The 23,982-nt window shown below is 37.3% G+C and overlaps 1 protein-coding gene across 1 annotated transcript; it reads right to left on the bottom strand.

Moving 5' to 3' along the window:
- Nucleotides 1–2,506: 2,506 nt before the first annotated feature.
- Rtl4 (retrotransposon Gag like 4) lies at nt 2,507–23,441 on the bottom strand. The gene is given in 6 exon segments (XM_087196772.1): nt 2,507–7,005; nt 7,008–7,088; nt 7,091–7,159; nt 7,162–7,274; nt 7,276–7,616; nt 22,964–23,441. Coding segments are annotated over 5 exon segments (912 nt in total). The 5' UTR covers nt 7,365–7,616; nt 22,964–23,441; the 3' UTR covers nt 2,507–6,445.
- Between the last annotated feature and the right edge of the window lie 541 nt (nt 23,442–23,982).

Raw genomic sequence — 23,982 nt, 5'->3', positions numbered from 1 at the left:
TCTGTGTCCATGAACAATTTCCTCTGCTACTCTAAACCTCAATTTCCTCAACTGCATAAGGATAATAATAAATATCTGAGAGGATTGCTGTGGGAATTAAAGAGAAAATGCATATAAATCAAAAGACACAATGCCTGACATATAGTTAGTGGTCAATAAGTAGTAGCTGCTATTATAATAATAATTAGTAAGAAAGTCTGTCAGGGGAGCACCTTGTGAGAGGACAGAGATGGGATAACAATGAGTTTCAGTGTTGTTTAAAGGATGTCCTTTCATTAAAATATATCCCAGTTGCATTTTTAGTGTAATGGATTTTGTTTCATTAATTATAACTCAGAAAGAGAATTGTAGCCTTCAACGAAGGGCCTCCAATGACTCATTTTTCAAGAAACTGAATAAACCTGAAAAGGCCAAAAAGGTACTAAATATCATTTTTTTAAAAAAACATTAGTAATTAAAAAGAAAATTTTAGCTTATTTATTTTTTGTTCACATTTAGCGTTTAGGTACTTGGTAATAATTGCCTCCACTAAGGACTGAGTAGAGTTACAGAAAGTTTGGAAAAGACACACTGGAGTGATTAATAGTCTTGATGGGTAAACACATGAAGCCCAACTAACAAGATGAAAACTCTTCAACCTGGGACACTGTTCTGGAAAGAATGTGTAGTGTACTGGTGGCCTCTTCTGTCAATAAGACCTGGATATGAATCCTGGCTCGGTGGCAAATTAATTTGTGATCTTGGACAAGTCATTTAAGGTCTATGGATTTACCTGTTTGCATATGTAAAATAGGAATATGAATAGTGCCCTCCTCATGGGGGTATTTTGAGGATTATGCACATAATTCATGAGCTTCATTCTTTGCACATAGTGAGCACTCACTGATTCTTATTAATATCCAAAGCTTCTAAAATCATGTATGAGATGATTGAGATATCAGTCAGTTTTGTCACTGTGACAAAATATCTAAGATAATCAACTTAAAAAGAAGAAAGATTTACTTTGGGTTACAGTTTCAGAGGTTTCAGTCTGCAGTTGCCTGGCCTTGTTGTCTTTGGGCCTATGTCAGGGCAGGTACATCAGATCAGGAACATGTGGCAGGGTTTACCTCATAGCATCCAGGGAGAAAGGAGAGAGACATCTCCATATCTCTTTCAAGGGCATGCCCCCAATGACCTAATTTTCTCCCACTGAGCCCCATCTCCTAAAAGCTCCACCATCTCCCAGTAGTACCATATGCTAATGACCAGGCCATTAATAAGTGGGACTTAGAGGGATACTAATCCACATCAAGGCAATAATCATCAACACAAACCCTTTCATAAACTGAAGCAATTAATTTGGGAACAGAATGCCTTTACATTAAATATAGGTGAAAATCCATGTAAAGGGAAGAGTTATTTAAATGGCAGGTTGTGAATCTATGATGTCCATTGTCTTGTTTGATGTTATAGACTGAGAATAAGTCAATTTGATAAAAGATTCATGAATGATATAATGGTCATGGATAACTAAGGGAAACATGATATTTGACAGTTGTCGCTAAACTCATGGCTAAAATCAAAGAGAACAGGGCTATCTTCCCATAAATTCTCCTTGGAATGAGATTGTTGGAAGGGATATTTCCTGAGGTTAATAGAGTGAGGGCAGTTCTCAAGTGAAAATAACTGACTAACTTCTGTCTGGGTGGATCAAACTTTAATTTTAACTTTGATTTTTCCCAGGATGATGTCAGATAATCATCAAAAGACTTTAAAGTTGTCTTTTGTCTCCTGGCATTGTGCAGGTACTATAAACATTATTGTTCAAAAAGACTCAAAGGTTTGAATGGAGAGTTATGGAAATGTGAGAGCTTTTTGTTAGAAATTTTTGTTAGAATCTTGACTCAACAAACAAGAGCCTACTCAATCATATATGCAGATGGAATGTATTTTTAAATGAGTCAAAGAATTTTCTCCAATTTATTAGAAACACAAATGAAATTTCAAATTTCTAGAAGGCACTGAGTTTTCTGTGCCTCCTTTGTAGACTAGAGTATGAATTTCAACCAGCAGCTATGTGAATATAAGTTATTAGAGTGGCTATAGGAACTACAATTGAATCTGTTAGGGCAATCAGGAGGGTGTGGCCTAGAAAACTTCTTATTTTATTCTCAGGAAAAACAAGGTTCTGGCATTAGAAAGATATGCTTTCAAATTCTAGTTCAGTAACTTACTAGCTGTATGATGGAGGCAGATAAGTGAACTGCTCTGAACCTTCGATTCTTCATCTTTAAATTTTTAAAACATACCTCATAAATATGCAGTGAGCATTAAATGCTAGAAATGGAAATTACATCTTTTAGTAATATGAAACTTAAATAATTATCACTATCAAATTAACGTACTCAGTACAGTGCCTGGTATAAAATAGGCACTCACCATTATTAGTTCCAAGGGGATAAATCTTCTATGGATAGGGAAAATAGAATACTAATCTACTCCTCTACTGGGCTACTATAAAGAAAGTTGGTGAATACAGTCATAATTGGCTTATCACTGAGCTGCGTAGATAAGAAAACCAGATTCATGTAGGCTAAGTACTAAAATCAATAAATAGGAAGCAAGTTTAAACAGTCAAAGCCACTACCAAGAAGTAATACCAATAACTTAGTGCATGAATGTTCAAAGGCTATAGCCATGATTAATGACTGGCCAGCCAAACTGGCCTCGTCAATGAGACATATTTACTAAAAGAGTCTGACTGACTCTACTACTAGTATAAATAATTTCTGAAACATTTGTTCTTAAAATGTGGTCAGTGACTCCTGATCCATGATATCATTAAAGATCCATAACACTATATTATCTAGAAAGTTTTTCCATTCTGGTGGCCAAGTAATATTTGAAATTTCATAGGTAGGAAATGAAACAGGTCACCAAAGAAGAGGGCTTTACAGGTGTGATACAAGCTTCTAAAGTCTTCCCAATGGCGTGTGATATTTGATTTTGCCAAAATGCTAGTAAAAATTCTTTATATCCTAAATGCCGTATTTTGCTTCAGTGAATTGTGAGAATAGGTAAGACGATCTGGGTAGAGATGACATTTCGGAATTCAGTAAAGCATGATATTACTGTATCATCATGGATAGAAGTGAGAGTAATGACAGCATGGTTCCTGTGTGTTGTCATCTGAACAAAATGGAGATGGTAAGAGTAAGACCAGTCACCCACTTCTCCCTCTCTACCAGTATTTTTCAGTGGCTTATGTTTGTAGTTATATGTCACCCATGACAGTATGTTCTGACATGCTGAGGTATGTAATATGGTAAAAAGCTTCTTGGTGCAAGGGGAGGCAAGAGTAGCAAGTAAAAACCATAGGTATTTAGTAACTTTATTACAGCTATAGAAAAATGAGAGAAATAGGTAGGCTGGCTGATGTTGAGGCAAGTTTCCCAAGAGGCCAATCTTCAGTGCATTCACTATGATTCACACTGTGGTGCTGACTTTGCAGATAATAATCTTATTTTTAGCATGCTGAAAGGTGATTAGGATACAAAGGATTAGTGCTATTATAATCCACAAGAAACTGACATGTAAGGCAAACACCAATTTATTCACTTATTATGAGAAACACTTGCCAAATAGGCGAGAACACTTACATCAGCTGGTTAGCAAATATTCTTCCCATAATAAAGTTTATATAAGAAAGCAATTACAATGAGATTACTTGGAGATCACAGAGTCAGAACAAAGAGAGATACGTGTCAACCTTAATGATTAATAACACAAATTGGGATGATCTTATGCCTCAAGCCCATTGAAGGGTACAGTGCCAAATGGCTTATTGGTCAATGTCCCAATTCTGAGGCAAGGAAGACACTGATGCCCATGTTTCTTTCTTTCCCTCCTTTTCTAGATTTGATGCAGACCCTTTTCTTGTTCTTTTTCAGATTTATCACAAAATGATTAGCTCCTACCTTCCCAGGGGCATTGGTCATGTAGCAGATTTACTTCTCTAAAATTATATTTTTGATTGGACCTAGGGGCTCCCCAAGCCTTTGCAGTTACAGACTACATTTTTGAATAGGTCACATCTCATCTGATCTTTGTGGATTCTAATTAGTTTCACTCTCAGAGAAATTTATATAGCTATAAGTTCTGAGGACACTCCTTTGTAACCCTTCATCCTAAGTAATGAGTCATTCTAGTTGAAGCTGATGGTGTATAGTGGATAATGTCACTATAACAAAATTTCAAAGTGGTAAAATGGTTGGTAGGTAGTAAGCAGTAAAACACTATCACATACTCCAACTAATATGCTCAGCCTGGCTATTGGATTGAGTTACACAGTATATAAGAGTCCCTTGATGGAAGTACCTCAGCAAAGGACCTACAGAAGAGGGAAGTGAACTGAACTTCACAGACCTGGACAAATTATCGTTGCTAAGAGGCCATGAAGTCAGAAGAATTTTTGAGTAAGAAGGTAATGTTACTGCAAATGAAGTGTCCATACAGAAATAAGGTGATACATCTTTGTGAGAGCTTACAATGATAAATTATGGCCTTAAAATAAGGAAAGATTGGTGATCAAGTCACCTGTGTGATCCTATTGGCATTCCAGGAACATACTAGAGTCAATGAAGAAGTAACTGGAGACCATCGAGTTAGTCCTTTATTTAAAAAAAATTAGTGGAGATAGATCAGGATACCACCAAGTAATCCTAGTAACTCAAAGTTCAAACAGATCTACTTGGAGAATCTCATAAAATCCCAGTGCCACAGTAGAGATTTCTCAGCATAACTAGAATATGTGCTCTACGGTCTCCCTATTGTGGGAATTTATGCAGTAATGTGGGTATATAGCAAGCTATTGATAAAGGAGATCCTGTGCACGCAAGTCAAGTTTGGCACAGTAGTTAATGAGACACTGATGGGTGAAAAGATGTGTTTGTGCTACAGGATGAGAGTAGTAAGAGCTAGCTGTATTTAAATGTTGAACAGTTAGAACAATTTTCCAGGAAAATGCCAAAGTACAATGGCACTTTGTGTTCTGAAAGGCTTGATGGCTACTAAGGAATATGAAATTATTAATCTTTAAGCAATCCGTGATGGGGACATATATTGACACAAGAAGCAGGGACCAGAGGACTGGTAATTACCAGCAACTGCTGATTCTCATTGGATACCCTTAGTACTTTAGGAAGCTGTGCCTAGAAGCATCACCTCTTTATATACAGAGCTGGTACATGTCAGGAGTACAACACAAGCATCCAAATTCCCCTACTTCTTGAATTTTATACACAGATGGTGTTCATGTATGTGTCCCAACGTTTTCCAGATGAGATGGTTCAGAAAGTTGTCTACAACTCTGCTTTTCAAGATTCTCAGTTAGATGAGGGACCCCAGATGTGTGGTATATAAGGTTAGAGCTCAAAAGCAATGGACAATGATCCCAGATAGTGACCAAATTGAGGCCCTTACAATAAGGAATTACTATAGGGCCTGATTCTCAGTCCTTAGTAGAGATATGTTTGACCATATTCCCTGTTCAAGGATGCAAGAATACGATACAAACAATAATATGATAGGGCATCTTCTTCAACTCTCACTAAATATCTTTCAGAGGTCATTATCTTAAACCATTTTGACTTAGCCATAAAATATTCTGAAATCTCAAATAAGATCATTAGTAAAGATGGGAGATCACTGGGATTGGTAAGATATAGCTAAAAGTACATGCCTGCCAGAAGGGTCCAACAGTTCGAAGTAGTGTTCAAATGGTCATACAATCTGGTTTGTCAATAGCCAGGAGATTCAGTTTGTTAGGCAAAAAGTCTTTAGATGGCAACAAAATATATAGCTGTGTGGATGGGCGGCAAAGCTGTAGTTCCAGGAAGGTTGGTTTGTAGTAAATCTAGACTCTAGTCAATAAGTGGAGCAGGATCTAGTATTTACAAGGTGAATATTAGTAGGATATAGTAATGTAACTAGTATTTTAGGCAAAGGACCTATGCTGAGATGAAACTAGGATACAGATCAATGAGGGAGAGTACAAAAATGTTGGGCTGATTCCTAGGTGCACACCACAGGATTTAGCCCAATAAATTCAACCCAAATCTCATCCATTAGTAAGGATGGGATTCCCAATATACTTTCAAGCCTATTTTATTGGCTTAGACTGTGGAGAGTTTTGCCTACAAACTTTCAATAATCTTGGAGGAATTGGTCCCAACTGTAGAAGTGCCTGTGAATTGTTTTCATCATTATTAGTTCATTGGTGAAGGGTCAGCTCCCAATGAACAAGATCTAGTTGCTTAAATTCCCAAAAGCACAAGAGTTCATGGCTGCTTGTAAAGTTGTATCACAGTTTTCCACTTGTATTTTAGAGTTAGTACAGGATATAAATCAGTAAGCCTGGGGATGAGAGGGATATAAGTGTACAAAGTGACCTTCTAGGCTCCTCTTACTGGTGAGCTGTGTTATCTGTCCTTTCTGGGGCTCGAGAACGTTTGGCAAGGCAATCTCTTGTGAAGTGACCAGCCTGGCTGCAATAGAGGCACAACTGAGTTTCCTGTTGGTGGGCTCTTTTAGCTGGGGTGAGAGGTTGCTGGCCTCCCCGAAGTTTTATAGGCTCTTCCTTGGGTGGTGGGCCTGTGGAGCTGGAGAGGTATTGGTGAGGGATCAGGGAACCCAACAATGGGGGGCGAACTTCTGATTGTAGAAGCTCTGGCCTGTCATTATACTTCTTATCCAACTGAATGCACTGAATTATCAGATCTGGGAGATTTCCCACCATACCTGTGACACTTTTTTCATCTTGGATGGGGTCAGACAGTCTCTCTTGGAACTTTTCTCTGTGATTTGTTTTATTACAGGTCAGATTTTGAGAAAGGAACTGGAAAGTAGTAACATCCTGCTGAGAGGTGTTGTCCCCTTTGTCAACCTTATCATTCATCAGAGGATTCATTTTTTGTTTTATGGGTTCACAAAATGACTGCTGGAAGTCAAGAACAAAGTTTTCATTTGCTTCAGTGGAATATGCTGGTCATATTGAGATATGACTCCAAAATTTTTCTTCAGCTGAGATAGGTAGTGAGAAAAGAGCTGACCTGGGCATCAGCTACAGGATTGGGAATCTTGAGAGCTGTCAAGTAGCTAGTCACTTAAGCAAAAAATGATTGACAGGGTCACCATGGAACTGGGTGAAATGCTCAAGTGATTAGGGTACAGATATCACTGGGGTGGTCAGAGCAGGCATGATGTTACTTCTCAGAGCAGTTTCCCTCGGACAGATGCTGTCTTTGTGGCTGCAGAATCAGATTCTCTTTTTGAGGAAAAGAGTATACCGGCAAGGTTTGTGGTGATTCTGTGTACTTCTTCATTATGTCTCCTGGAATCTGGTGAGACTGAGTACAATTGAAGACTAGTACTGGAGATCAATAGAAAGACTGCAGCTTTGTTCTGTAACCAGAGAGGCAGTGTCATCAGCAAGTAGCCCAAACTGTTAGTTATGAAAAGTCACTTGTGGATGCTGAGAGCTGATTGGAGAGATGCTCAGAAGTGTCTGCTACTCAGTGTTGCCTCTTCTTCAAAGAGAATGTCAATGTTCTGCACATTCTGAAGAAATATGTTACCTTAGGACACAGAAGATTTGGAATTAAGAAGATACATAAAATAGTCACAGTACTTTCCTGTCCACCCTCCCATTTTCTGTAATATAGGGCAATTTGCTCTCATATTAAGTCATGATTCCAAAGTTTTTCATTAGAGTCAAATAATTTTACAATCCAAAGTGATTTTAGAGATCATCTAGGCCAAATTCATAATTTCACAGATGAGGAAACAGAGACCAAAGAAGCAAACATATTTGCCTAAGGTCACTCAGTCAGTTAACGTCAGAATCCACAGGCTCATGGGGGCTGCTGTCCTAAACAGCTCTTTGTCCTAGACCACAAATGTGCTTATTTGCACATACTTCCTAAATATGTCCATAGTTCATGCTTCTGGGTATTCAAAATGTAACCTAGGAAGAAGCAGCATCTACATCACCATGGAGGTTGTTAGAAATTCAGAATCTCACATCCCATCCAAGAACTATTGAATCAGTTTTCATACTTTAACAAGTTTCCCAAGGTGATTAGAATGTGCATTTAAGTTTGCAAAATGCTGCTGTAGAGAGCATTTAATCTGAATTGGAATAATCGTGCCCTTCAGTACTCAAGCCTATCCTGCAATGTTTTAGAAATCTGCTTGCTATAATACTAGTTAATCCACTTTTTTTCTGGCTACCTAGTCCTTGTCTGAGGTCATTTAGTTGCCATTGAAATAATCAAAAATCACAGGCAAGATCAAGAGGTAAGACTGAGAGCCTAGCAAACAAGAACTGACTATTCTTTTGTTTGTTTGTTTGTTTGTTTGTTTTTTGGTACGGGGGATCGAACTCAGGTCCTTGTGCTTGGGAGGCAGGCAGTGGAACCACTGAGCTAAATCCCCTGCCCAAGAACTGAATATTCTTAAAACTACAAAGATCAAAATGTTTAGCAGTTCTTGCATTGAGAACAAGAATAAAGCCACCAACAAAAGATAAAGGATTCACTCTACATGGCATATCAGTTGAACTTTTCCATATTTCACTGACTTTCCTTGTGTAGCATACTATTTAAATATATTTATATTATCCAGAGGTGGGGAAAAGAAGTATATCATAGAATTTTTAAAAATATAACACTTGTTTCTTTAGGTTTTATTTGATGCCTTCTACTTTCTAGATCTATGGAAAAATATTGGAAGACTAAAATAGTGTAAAATTGGGGCCCAGAATCTGTAATATATACAATAACTAATTAATCAGATGACCTTGAAGAACTCATTTAGGTCTCAGTTTCCTTTGTGTGTGTGTGTGTGTGTGTGTGTGTGTGGCGGGGATTGAGGCGAGGTCTTGTTCTGCAGTTCAGGCTGGCCTTGAACTATGTAGTCCAGGCTGGCCTTGAACTCACAATGATTGTCTTGCCTCATCCTCCCAAGTGCTGGGATTATAGACATGTGCTACCACACCTAGCTTTTCAGTTTCCTTTTCTATCTAGAAAGAGTAACTCTCTTGTCTATGCCAAAATGTTGTTATACTGATGTGGTAACAGATAGGTTCTTTGTGTGTCAAAACAATGAGAGGTTTGCTTCCAAAATTGCTCCAAATGAAGCTGAGCAATGCCTACAGTGAGGCTCTATCCTCATCACATATTGCCAAAGCAGGAAGATACAGTCATACCCCTTCCTTCCTGTCTTCCTTCCTTCCTTCCTCCCTTCTTTTCCATATCTCACCCTTCTAGTCACCTGATCTACCTTCCAGATATTTTTCACTTCCCAGATCCCCATTCATGAATTCTTTCCCACATATTCAGCAGTAATCAGATAGTAAGATATTAGCTTATAAGGATTAATGATTAGCTTTTCTCAGCACATTTACTTTATAATTCAAACTTTAATGTGCATAAGAATCAACTCAGTCGCAAATCCTAGCAAGTCTGACGCTAGGTATAGGGTGAATCCCAGAAATCTGTACTTTAGCAAACTGGTCACTTGATTTCAGATGTAGATGATCCCTGTGGAAAAGGCTGCATCTCAAAGAATAAAGCCTTATTAGTAGTAACACAGAGAACCAGAAGTGGGGAGGGAATATATTTGAAAGTAAGAAGTTGGTCCTCAAGTGACATAGAATGGGTGGCACCCAATTCTATTTTGTCAGAAGCCCACAGAGGGCCCACACTGTCCTTCACAACTGCTTATCTATCCCAGGCAGTAGAATGCAAGAGTTAAACATTAGGTTCTATGGTCAAACTAACTGGGTCCAAATCATGGTTTGAACAAAAGCTGCATCACTCTGGGCAAATTATTTCACGTCTTTGAGAATCAGCCTCCAAACTTTAAAATGGAAATGCTTATAATACCTATCTTATAGTGTTTGTGATGAGTAAATGAAAAGAGATTAGCGCAGCTTCATGCAGATGGCAAGTTCTCCATAAATGTTGCTTATCATTATTCTAGGTCTATCATCTGTTATCTGTTTTTTAGAATTTCAAAAATTCATATTTTTTGAGATTTTAGAAAGGTTGAACACAGAGCATTACTGTTTATTATACAACACTTTCAGAAGTGCTTAGGGAAACATCCCATAATAAGCCATTAACATTTCTGCAAAAAATATGAATATTCATACTAAAAGGGATAAACACTAAATTCATGTCAAGTCAGGTCAGGCATTACTGCCAAATGAGATTTGGCACCAAATTAATAAAAAAGAACTGCCATTTTTTATAGAGCTTTTTGATTTCAGAATCAAAATAAGGAATTGTAGACATCTAGCAAATTCTTTTGATTGAAATGGTATGATTTTCCTTTCCTGTCCTTGCCTTCTGCCCTTTCCCTCTATTCCCAGAAGTTCCAGATCTGTCTTAAGGTCTCCTTTTTCTTTCCAGAATTATGTATTCAAGGTGGCATGACATTTAATTTTCCTAATTATGTAGTACTGGTGAAACATTTGCTAAAATTATAAGCATTAGTCCAAATGCAAATTATACAATGGCTCTGTTGTCAATGGCAATTACTTAATCCATCAAAGAAAATCTACGTTGCCTTATCATTTTGGGAATTGCTCTCCTTTCAGAGGTCAGTGACTTTCTACTGGATTGTCCTCAGAGGATGCTGGAGCAGAGCCTTCCAGTCTGGAGGATCTCACCTTGACGAGATGAGTAAGAGAAAGAACTGGAACACCAAATGCGCAGGCTTGGAGGATCAGATTGTTGAGCTTGGACCAGGTCTGACACAAAACTGCAAATATTTAACTGTTTAGTTATACTTATGTATTTCGACAACAACAACAAATTGGTTTAGTAAAGTATTGCATGCCATTTTGGTGTTCGTGTTCAATTTAGCTCATGGTTAAAAGTTTCCCTAGACACAAAATTCCATTCTGGACTTCTCTGCGATTGTATTTGCAAGGTCCTTGCTACTGTTTGGATCTGGAATGCCCCTCAAAGGCTCATGTATTAAAGACTTAGTCTTCAGCTTGGCATTATTGGTGGAAATTTTTAATTAGTGGGGCCTAGTTAGAGGTCTTAGGTCATGGGGAATGACCCTTCAAAGGGGATATTAGGACTCCTTCCCTCCTCTGTTTTTGCTTCTCAGCCTCCACGAGGTGAATAGCTATTTACCTGGTATGATGTACGGCCTCACCAAAGGCCTAAAAGCAACAGGGCCAAATAATCATGGATTGAATCTTCCAAAATTGTGAGCAAAATAAACCTTTCCTCTTTAAAGTTGATAATCTCAGGTATTTTGTTACAGTATCAGAAAGCGGATTAACACAAGCCTTCAGTACCTAGTTGCTTATAAGAGAGATGTGTGATCTTACACTGCCTAATTTCAAGCTATTTTTTTTAAACTTTTTTTTACTTTTAAAAGTTCAGATGTCAAGCTATTATTTGTAACTCATTGGAAGAAGAATCTTGACCTGGGATCTTGACCAGTTATACATTTCATCCTTCATCTTTAGACCTTCTAAGGAAAGCTGTGGCCCAGGATCGAAATTGAGACGTGAATGGCCCTACAAAGTGTTCAGAAGGGCACTGTATTTGAACTTGTCTGGACAGCTGATTGTGAGTCTATCTATGCCATCATCCAGATTGGCAACCTTGGAAGAGTCACTCTCTCTCTAGGCCTCAGTTTTTTATCTGTACAGTGAAAGTATTTGGCTTCTCAAACTTTACTTAACACACATCAGAAATTCTGATTCAAGAGAGCTAGTGGGAAACTCGGAATGGAATTTTTTTCTCCAATGGTATTGACGTAAGTGGTCTTCAGATTTGACTTTGGGAATACTGAGAACTGGCCACACAGAGCTCCAACATTTGTCAGAGATTTCCCAATTTCAGTGCACATTAGAATGCCCTGGGAGTTTAACATAGAGATTCCAGTATTTTGCCATGAGAGACTGTGATCCAATGGTTTTGCAATGAGACTCTGTAATCGGCATCTTAGTCAAACTCTGTTGCTAATGCTGCTGAAGAAGTTTTCTCCAATAATACTTTCAAGAAACTCTAAGTTGAGTATTCTCAAAAAGCCCTTTCTGGTTTATTGCTATCTACATTGTTCAAAGTAGAAAGTATTTAGCTGGAAAAGCAGCCCTTGAAGTGCATGATATGTTCATTGTTTTCTTCCAAGGTTCATTCTGAGGCTCCAAGGCAACCTTAAACAATGGGCTGGTTCAGGGCTTGTTTGGGTGTGTGACATTCAGTTGGCTTGGAGGCAAGTAAGAGAGAGGATAGCGGTTGAACTGACCCTGCTTGCATAACTCTGGTTCTTCCTGGAAGGTATGTATTATTCTGCTCTTCACTGTGCCTGTGAATGATGTAGAAAAGCTGTCCACACATTTCTATATCAAAAATAGAGCAGCCCAATTGAGGTCAATTTGGCCATTGCTATGACTCAGACTTCAGACCTTCCTTTACTCTTGTCTTTCTTCTGGCTCAGCTTGACCCATGCCTTATGAACTTTAAAATGTTATGATTATCAGGTCACAGCTCCCTAGTTTTCCTTTCTAATATGCCTAAGTCCATTAGAGCCATACTTGTTCTATCAGCATTCTTCTACTATGGATCTCACTGTCTATGTATATAAAGATTTAAATATAAAAAACTACTTTCATATTCATTATTTCACTTCATCTGGATTATAATTTTTCTGTTTTATGAGTCATAAGATGAAGGCACTGAGATGTGAAGTACAAGTCAAGTAACAAGGGGAAAGCTTGATATATTCATAACTGTCTCCCAAAGACTCTTTTGTAGATTACTTTTTCTCAGAGATTAGGAAGAAGCTATCTAAAGATGCCATTGTGGGGATAGAGAGAGATATGGGATTAATGTCTCTGTGAAGTTCTGATTTCTATATCATTGAATAAGCAGAGCTATAATTCCACCCTAGTGGAGATTTAGGGTAGAGAACTCCAAGAATCGGATAAGAGAGGCATCATAAAGATGATCTAGTGATTTTAATCCCGTATATGAAATGCTAAAAATGTGGGTGAGCTCCAAGCCGCGACCAGCCAAGTGAGACAAGCAGCTTGAAGCTCTGTGGCCATCCCAGGCCCCGCCCACGCCACAGTGAGGTCCCAGGCATGGATTGCAGCCCCACCCCCATCCGATGCTTTCCCAGATGGGACCAGCCTGGTGAGACAAGCAGCTTGAAGCTCCGCGGCTGTCCCGGGCCCCGCCCACACCATGGTGAGGTCCACTTAGCTGCGCGTGCCTCCAAGGCCCAGTCCGTGTTGCCCCCTCCCTCCCATGCCTCTGGCCTTCTGGCTTTTCTGCTACCTGGTCCCACACTACAGAGGCAGAGGGGATTATAAAGACCCTTGTCCTGCGTGCCACAAGATAGAGCAGAAGTTAGTAACAGAAAGAGGGCTTCTCGGGCTCCTCAATGAAAACTGAAGCTCAGCAGAAAAGTAAAGAGAATCTCTACAATAAAGGCACATCAGACCACTGTACTTGGAATGCTTGCTGGCTTGCTGAGACTTATTGACTCATATATGCACACAGATTCCTATGTTGCCTATTGAGAGCAGAGACATATCATGAAGGAGGCCCATAATTTTTATTTTTTGCTATTTACAAAAAAGAAAAAAATTTTTTTTTCTCTTATTTTTAATTCTTAATTTTTACTTTTTTCTACTCTTCAAATTTTTACTTTTCATTCTTTTCTTCCTTTTATCTTTTCTTTCTCTCTCACTCGTTCACTTGCTGTCACACATTGCTCCTCATCTCCCCATTTGTTCCTTTCTGCACTGAATTCAGATTTCTCCCTTATTCTTTTCTTCTCTTTTTTCTTCTCTTGAATATCATTAGGTTTAAAGAAAAGTAAATTCGGTATCTAATCTCCCTGTTGCTGTTAGGTGATTCTATTCACATCTTTGTTCTTTCATTCTGCCTTTTCCTCTTGCCTTTAACAACTTCTTAGAGTTTGTGTGATCTTTCTGTGTCTTCTGGCCTCACTGCTAATCTTACCTGATCTTTCTACCTGTCCCTCACTCCGCAACTCCTTTTAACTCCCCACCCCAAAGGTAAAGATGCTATATTGAAGAGTTTATTCATTATAAACTTATGTTGGGTTGGTCCTCGGTTTTAATTTAACTCACATAGTTAAAAGTGATAGATTAATAACTACCACAAATTGTCATTTTCTAAGCTGTGCTTGATGCTATGGTATTGCTGACTATGTCATTTAGGCTAACATGTTGTGATTGATCTAATTAGTTTTCCTTCCTGGTATAAGGAAAATAAAATAGCCTCAGAGTCATTAGAGTCTCAAAACCCAAACAAAGCTATATCTGTAAGACACCTCTGAAAAGCAATCATTCCACAAGGGTTTTAAACACAAGCAACAAAGATACCTACATTAAGAAATTTTGAAATATCAACCCATGAATTAAACCAAGGACAATACCAAAAACAAAAATGAGAAGACACTTAAGCAAGGCACAAACACAGGCTTCCATGCCACAAAAAGGAAATTCTGGGGCAAATGAGGTGGAAAAGTCTGAAAAGCAACCACTTGGACACCCAGAACTGATAGCACAGGAAGTAACAAAGCAGATGCATGAGGCTCTAGAAAAATTCAAAACAAAAAATCTCCCAGATAAATACAGACATGGTGAGCAGAGTGAAAGACATGATTAGAAGCTCTAGAGCAGAAACAGATAAGAAAATAGATGAGATAAGAACCATGCTGGAAGCCATGAATGCCCAGCATAAGAAAGAAATGGAAAACATGATCTCCCAACATAAGAAAGAAATGTAATCCATGAAACAGATTCAAACAGATATTTAGGCGAATAAAATCTCCATTTAAAACATGCAGAAGAGACTAAGAGAATCTGAAGACAGAATATCAGATATAGAAGACAAGATTGTGGTTAAGGAGATGAAAACAGAGATTTCTTAAAGATAGTAAGGGACCATGAGAAATCAGTGCAACAGCTGCTAGATGATGCAAAGAAGAATAACATAAGACTCATAGGAGTCCACGAAAAAACAGGAGAATGTGCAATTGACATAAAAAACTGTTCAGAGAAGTAATAGTAGAAAACTTCGCAGACAGAGGTAGAGAACTGGACATATAGATAACTGAGGCAAATAGAACTCCAACTAGCCATGAGCAAAAAAAATCTACACCTAGACATATAATAGTCAAGATCCCAGAAACCCAACAGAAGGACAAAATTCTACAGGCAGATAGAGAAAAGAAACAAATCATCTACAAAGGAAAGCCCATCAGAATAACGGCAGATTTCTCAACACAAACCCTCAAATCAAGGAGAGCCTGGAGTAAAGTATTTCAAACCCTAAAAGTAAATAACTTCGAATCTAGACTGTTGTATCTGGCAAAATTATCTTTCAAAATCAATGGGGAAATTAGACATTTTCACAACAAAGAACACCTGAGAAATTTTGTGAACACTAAACCAGCACTCCAAACAATTTTAAGCAATATCCTAGAAAAAGACAATGAAGGTCAGAACTCCATGAGGCCCAACAGAGAGAAGGTACCATGCAAGGTAAGACACTAAAGCAAAAGGGGGGAAAATAAAAACTAAAGAGCCAATAAGACTAAAATATCATGACAAGGATGAGTCAATATCTCTCAATTATAACTATCAATGTTAATGGCCTCAATTCATCAATCAAAAGAAATACACTGACAGAATGGATTAAGAAGCAAAACCCAGCAATATGCTGTATTCAAGAAACACACCTAACTCAAAAGGAAATCCATAGACTAAAAGTAAAAGGATAGAAAACAGTTCTGCACGTGACAGGAATCCTGAGAAAAGCAGGCATAACAATCCTATTTGCAGACAAAGTAGATTTCAAACCAAAACTAATTAAGAGAGACAAAGATGGTCAATACATCCTTGTGAAAGGAAATATCCAAGAGGAAGAGATGACAACGCTAAATATATATGCACCAAATACAAATGCCCCCAACTATACAAAACAAATACTAATGGACATGAAAAACCAAATAAGCAGTAATACAGTTGTAGTGGGGCACTTCAACACCCCTCTATCACAAATAGACAGATCAACTAGAAAAAGAATTAACAATGAAATTCTAGAACAGAACCAAGTTATTGAACAAATGGACTTAATAGATGTTTACAGAGTGTTCCACCCCACAAAATCAGAATACACATTCTTTTCAGCTGCACATGGGTCATTCTCCAAAATAGATCACATGCTAGCTCATAGGACATACCTAAGTAAATGTAAAAGAATTGAAGTTATCCCCTATATATTATCAGACAATTATGCGATACAACTGGAGATCAATAACATCAGAAACTGCAAAGCTCCCACAAACACATGGAAATTGAGCAACACCCTCCTGAACAACCAATGGGTGACAGAGGAAATTGAAGAAGAAATTAGACAGTTTCTACAAGTAAATGATAATGCCAGTACAACATACAGGAATCTGTGGGACACAATGAAAGCAGTTCTATGTGGGAAATTCATAGCAGTGAATGCCCATTTTAGGACAACAGAGAGAACTCAGTTAAATAATGTAATGCAGAACCTCAAGCTCCTAGAAAAAGAAGAGTATAACAAACCCAAAGATTGTACAAGAAAGGGAATTATAAAGATCTGAGCAGAAATCAATGCAATGGAGACTAAGAGAATGATACAAAAAAATCAATGAATCAAAGAGTTGGTTTTTTGAAAGAATAAATAAAATTGAAAAACCTTTAGCCAATCTTATCAAAAAACAGAATGAAAAGGTTCAAATCCATGCAATTAAGAAGGAAAAAGGGGAAGCCACAACAGATCCAGCAGAAATCCAGAGGATCATCAATACCTACTTTGAGAATCCGTACTTTAATAAAATAGAAAACACAGAAGAAATGGGCAGATTCCTAGATACATATGAATTGCCAAAGTTAAATGAAGAAGATATAGAAATTCTAAACACCCCAATAACAATGATTGAAATTGAAAATGTAATAAAAAAACTTACGAACAAAGAAAAGCCCAGGTCCTCATGGCTTCACTGCCGAATTCTACAAGACATTTAAAGAAGAACTAACACCACTGCTATTTAAATTCATCAAGGAAATTGAAAGGGAAGCAAGGCTTCCAAATTCATTCCTGGAAGCAAGTGTTACTTTGATCCCCAAACCAGGGAAATATCCAATCCAAAAAGAGAACTACAGGCCAATCTCCCTAATGAACATACATGCAAAAATCCTCAACAAGATACTGGCAAACAGAATACAGAGGGTCATCAAGAAAATTATACACCCTGACAAAGTCAGATTTATCCCAGGGATGCAAGGATGTTTCAATATTCGTAAATCAATAAATGTAATGAACCATATTAACAGAGTCAAGGACAAAAACCACATGATCATCTCAATAGATGTAGAAAAAGCATTTGACAAAATCCAACACCCATTCATAATAAAACGCTACAGAAAACTGGAATAGAAGGTCTTTATCTCAACCTGATTAAGGCTATCTATGAAAAACAAAGAGCCAACATCATACTAAAAGGTCAAAAACTGAAAACTTTCATGCTAAAATCAGAAAGAAGACAAGGATGCTCACTTCACCACTCCTGTTCAATATTGTTCTGGAAACATTAGCCATAGCAATTAGAAAAGAGAAAGAAATAAAAGGAATAAAGACAGGAAAGGAAGAAATGAAACTGTCATTGTTTGCTGATGATATGATACTTTACATAGAAGATCCAAAAAACTGAGTCAAAAGTCTTTGAGACCTAATTGACAGATTCAGTAGAGTAGCTGGATACATGGTTAACACTCAAAAAACAATAGCCTTCTTATACGCGAATAGCAGACCCACTGAGAGAGAAATGCAGGAAATAATTCCTTTTACAATAGCATCTAAAAAAATGAAATATCTAGGAATCAACCTAACAAAGGAAGCAAAAGACCTCTACACTGAAAACTACAGCATTCTGAAGAAGGAGATCAAAGAGGATATAAGAAAATGGAAAGATATCCCTTATTCCTGGGTAAGAAGAACCAATATAGTGAAAATGGGCATACTTCCAAAACTACTATATAGATTTAATGCAATGCCGATCGAAATTCTAACTATATACGTCACAGAACTAGAGAAAACAATCCAAAAATTCATTTGGAAGCAGAAGAAACCTAGAATAGCAAAAGCAATTCTAGGCAACAGAGACATGGCTTGGAGTATCACAATCCCCAACTTGAAACTATACTACAAAGCTACTGTGATAAAAACAGCATGGTACTGGCAAAGAAACAGACCCAAAGAGCAGTGGAATAGATTAGAAGATGCAGAAACAACTCCAGACATACTCAGCCACCTCATCTTTGATAAAGGAGCCAACCACCCTCATTGGAGGAAAGATAGCCTCTTTAATAAATGGTGTCGGAAAAACTGGATTTCAACCTGTCAGAGTTTAAAACTAGACCCATACATATCACCACACACAAAACTAAGATTGAAGTGGATTAAAGATCTAAATATTAAGACAGAAACACTACACTTGCTGGAAGATAAGTTAGGTAGAACTCTTGATGACATTGACATAGGAAAAGACTTTATGAACAAATCTTCAGTAGCACGGGAGCTAGCACAAAGAATCAACAACTGGGATCTCATCTTATTAAAAAGCTTCTGTACTGCAAGAGAAACTACCAACAGAGCTAAGAGACAACCTACAATGTGGGAAGAAATTTTTAGCACCTGTACCTCAGACAAAGGTCTACTATCAAGAATATATAAAGAACTGAAACAAATCAGATCCCCCAAACTCAAAGACCCAATTCAAAAATGGGCTTCTGAAATGAGGAGACATTTCTCAGACAAAGAAGTAAAAGCAGCAAATAAGCATATGAAAAAATATTCAACATCACTGGTCATTCAAGAGATGAAGATGAAAACAACACTGAGATTCCACCTCACCCCAGAAAGAATGGCTGCTATCGAGAAATCAACCAATAACAACTATTGGTGGGGGTGTGGGTAGAAAGAAACCCTTCTCCATTGTTGGTGGGTGTGACCACTATGGAAATCAGTGTGGAGATACCACAGAGAACTAGGGCTGGAGGTCCCATTTGACCCAGCTATTCCCCTGCTGGGTATTTTCCCCAAAGAATTAAAAGAATCATACCACAGAGATATGTGTGCACCCATGTTTATAGCAGCACAGTTTATAATAGCTAAAGCTTGGAAACAGCCCAAGTGCCCATCAACTGGAAACTGGATAAAGAAGATGTGTTTTTTTTTTATAAAATGGAGTACTACTCAGCCATAAAGAATGAGAAACTAGAGACATTTATAGCTAAATGGATGCATATTGAGGCCATAAGCTTAAGTGAAATACATAGGACACCCATGTGTAAATACGGAATAGTTTCTCTAGTGTGAGAAACTGAAAATGTAAATAAGGATGAAAATGATTAAAATGAATAATTGATAATTTGAAATAGGAAAAGGTCCAAGGGTTTGGGGGTGGCAGGAGTGGAAGGGGAAAGGGAAGAAGGGAAAGGAAAAATTATGAGAAAGAAAAAAATGGAATCAAAGTCTGTGTAAATTGGGAAGGGTGGAGTGGGTGAAGGGTGCACAGGTAATGGGCGAAAAAATAAGAACTAAGATACATCATGTTCAGGTACAAACACCCAATGATAAATGTAAATGTATTTTATACCTAAAATGTACCAATAAATATATAAATTTTAAAAAGAAAAGTAAATAATAAAATTAAAATGTGGGTGAGAAACTGGCTATTTGTCATATGCAAGCTAGAATCTGACTCAGATCCACAGCTACCTGAACTTCATTCACTGTGCATCTACTCCACAGTACTCATTCCTGTGGATACAACAGGCCTTATTTACCAATCTGAAGGCTTAGTTTGGTTTATCTTTTTGTTTCCAATGCACCCATCATTTCAAACAGTACATGTTGTCTCAAGTAAACAATTGGGGAAGAGTGGAAAATTTTGATCTGCAGATCCCAAATAATCATATGATGAGCCCTCTAAATTTGAAATGAAAGGTCTTCCCCTTCATTTGTGCTCTCCACTGTCTTTTTCGTTTTTAATTCATTAAATGCAATTCACTTAGCACTGAATACCACTTAAAACTGACCAGGTGACAGAGGCCAGCCCACTGAGATTGAACATTTTATTTTTTAGTGTTGCCAGATCCCTGTGGTGTTTGGGCAGCCTGTGGACCTGGTCAAGGTAGAAGAAGCTTAATATAAGCACTTTAGTATCTATATATATATTGGTTTTTTTACTACAAAAAGGCTCTTAGCCTCAGATTAAAGTTCCAAACTTACAAATAAAGAATTTGAATCTCAAGAAACGAAAATGATTAGAATCATATTTATGATCATTTTTGATAAGATTTAATCTCAAATCCTTCCTAGTTAACTTTTCTGTCTTCTCTAAATCTTGACCAAGAGTGATCAAATAACACAGGAGTTATATACCTTATAATGTCATTCAATAATTGGTACTATGATGTCATTTCATAAGTGGTAACATATCACACATATGCAGAACATTTTATGCGTTTTGAGTGTTTTCCAACTGTTTCATTTATTTTTCAGTAAACTGTGAGGTAGGCAAAGCCTGTATTCAACAGTCCCTCCAAGTGGTAAAGAAAAAGTCATCTAAGGATATACAATTATTTAGTATTAGATTTGAATCTAGAATCTTCAATACTTGCATCTAACACCACAATTTCTGGAAAATAGATTGAAACAGTGATAGAAAAATTTTAGGTTTTTGAGTTTGATGGATTTTGGATTAAAATCTTAGACTGAATTCAAAACCCAAGTCTTTGGGAGAATTCCCTCTCTGAGCCTTAGTTTCCACATCTGTAAAATCTGTTTTGCAAAAACCTTTATGTGTTTGTGTAAAGTTGAGATAATATCATAGAGTGGTACCTCTGTTCAAGAATGCTTTTGTTTTCAAATAATTTGATTCTCAAACAGAAGTATTTGGCAAAAGTTTGTTTTTGTTTGAAAACTCTGTATCAGGTGACAAACATGACCATGACCATCTTTCCCATACAAACACAAACATGGCAATCTTTTCCAAAATCGTAAAACAAATTAAGTTAGTGAACTGAGATGGCACTGTATATGTAAAGTTCCTGGTGTTGAATAGACATCAACAATAGAAACCACTAATAGTATCGTACTGCTTCAGATGCTGCAAGGTTGAGTATCTTAAGTTAAGTCTGTTAGCATATTTCCTGCCCTAATATTTTCCACTTGTCCTATTTCATTTGTGAATTCCCAGGGCCTAACATCTTTCCTTACATATTCCCAATAATTCTTTCTTGAATTTATAACATCTATCTATGGCAACCATAGTGAGAACTAGATATTAGCAGAGATAGTTTTGCTGTTCTCCATTCTTTATTCCATATATATCTCTTCTTTTATTCTTTCCTAATGTGACTTGAAAACCGAGCCCTGCTCTACTGCATCTCTGTAAGCCTTCATAGTAAAGAATCATGAATTAGCCAGATAAAAATATAGACAAAAAATGGTGGCAGTGAGACCAATCAGGAGGCAAATGTCTCAGCCCTGGACTTACTTGAGTAACCTTAGCCAATTAGGAAGAAGAAGCCTTGGCTACCTTTGAAAATGTGTTTTGTTCAGATGAATGGGCATTTTAGTGTCTGGCAGCTCTCCCTCTTCGAAGAGTTTGATATTAGTCCAGGCCCTAGGTCAAGGACTAATTCCATACAGTGGTACCTCGAACAAGAAAATAAAGAATACCCTTCTTGGAAAGAAAATAAATGCAAAATAATCCAGACAATAGCTACCGATATACTATCTTCAAAACCCTTTAAGTAATGATGGGAGAATTACATCTCATCCTTTTTATCTCATGCACAATTAGGTCAAAAACATGGGCAGTGGGGGTGTTTCTGGGAGATGTGAAAAGATAATATAGAAATGGGTAGGATTCTCTAGCAGTTCAAGCAGTAGCAGCAGCAGCAAGGATCCTAACCCTTAGTGCTAGACGCCTCCGTTCTCATCTGCTGATATTCTTTATTACTGACTCTGAGGTATACCTAGGGTGGTAGAGCTTTGGACTCTACCAGTTGGTGGCTATATAACCTCAGGCAAGTTAAAAATTTGAGCTTCATTTTTTTATTCATAAGTGCAGCCAATAACATCCACCACAGAAGCTCGATCATTTCTTCTAATAAATATTTAGTGAATGTCTACTTTGTCCCAGAGACTGTATTGAGCATTAGGAAACAGCAAAAAGCGTGGACATTCTAGAATTATTTAACTAATGTATACAAACTGCTTATCTGAGTATGTGGCTCATAATACCCATTTAATAAGTAGTAGTTATTGTTTTAATAGTCTGAGAGACAAGGATACACTAATTATGAGCCTAAGTTTTTCAGTTAGACCTAGATCAGTTCTAGTTTGAAATACCAACTCCAGATATTGATCATGAGAAATTATTAGGTTCTTTAACTTGAGCATTTTTGCAACTTCATATATCTAAATTTCCATGCCTGTAAACTCATGATAATTATAACGTATACATAAGCTTGGTAGGATCCAAGTCTTTTGCACTCTAAGGATACAATTCAAGATTGAAACCAGGTATAGGTGGATCAAAAAAAAAGAAAGCCTTTCAAAGAAAATGTCTCTTGAGCTGCCTGAAATTTGAGTGGAACATAAAGAAAAATAAGTGGGAGAACTATTAGGAGACCCAATAACCAGACATCTAAGGACAGATACTTCAGAGAGAGACACTCTACAAGGGAAGAGAAGGACACTTCATAGGCAACAAGAGCTCCCTTATTCATGTTCATCACAGATGGGAAGGCAGTGTCGCTGTGTTGTGGCCTTTGCTTATAACATACAGAACATCTCTTTGCAAATACCTTCTATCTTGAGCCCCAAACTCCAGCAAGGCCATTGTGTACTTCTCTCATCTTGCTAGTAGATTGTATTTACAAGAGTGCTTAGCTCTCTCCGCCTTTGTTTTTGTGTCTCTGATGACCTCTGTATTCTTCAAGATGCTGCTGTAAGGAGACAGAACTATGATGGGATATGACTCTCTGATAAAAGCTAGCTGGCTTACAGTAATAAAATTCACCTATTTGAAATGCACTTTTAATGAGTCTTGATGGATATATACATCTGTGTAAGCATCATCATCTACAGAATATTTTCATTTGAATTTTTTGGCTTCAATTGTTTGTAATTGTTGGTGTGTCTTTGCAACACATAATATTTACATCCATGTTGGAGAATTGGTACATATATATAGCTTATCTCAATCATATTTATTTCTTTTTCTGTCTACCTTCTCCTCACCCATCTTCCCCACATCCTTCCTCATCTCCACAAAGTCTGCCACCCTGTTTCCTACCATCCATTTTTTATTTTGCTCTTCAAATCATTTATAGTTCTAAGTTCTCATATAAGAGAAACCATGAAATACTTTCTGAAATACTTTCCTTCAGTGTCTGATTTATTTTATTTAGCATTATGATCTCAAGATCCATCCATTTTCCTACTAATGACTCGTTTATCTTTATTTATGGCTGAATAGTACTCCATTATGTATATATGACAAATTTCCTTTTCATCATCTTCCAAATTCTGTCAAGTTAGTTTGAAGTCAATTTCCCCATTCCTGGCATAAGACAACCACTTTTTGTGTGTACAGAATGTTTATATATATTTGCCTCTTCTGTCTATTTAATATAAAAGGGGTCATAGAACAGCTGACCTTTTGTGTTTGGCTTCTTTTACTTCATCCATGCTTCAAGGTTTATCCATGTATAGCATGTCTCAATATTTCATTTCTTTTTATTGTCAAAAATACAATACAGCACGTTTTTTAATAGTCCAGTTTGAGACCATTACAAATAAAGCTGTTATGAATCTTTCCATA

The sequence above is a fragment of the Heterocephalus glaber genome, unplaced genomic scaffold, assembly GCF_053883595.1.
Source record: "Heterocephalus glaber isolate CG9 unplaced genomic scaffold, H.glaber_assembly_v1.0 deba00001613, whole genome shotgun sequence".
Lineage (NCBI taxonomy): Eukaryota > Metazoa > Chordata > Mammalia > Rodentia > Bathyergidae > Heterocephalus > Heterocephalus glaber.
Note: the sequence above shows the minus strand (reverse complement) of the source record. Positions and strands in the feature narration are given on the sequence as shown.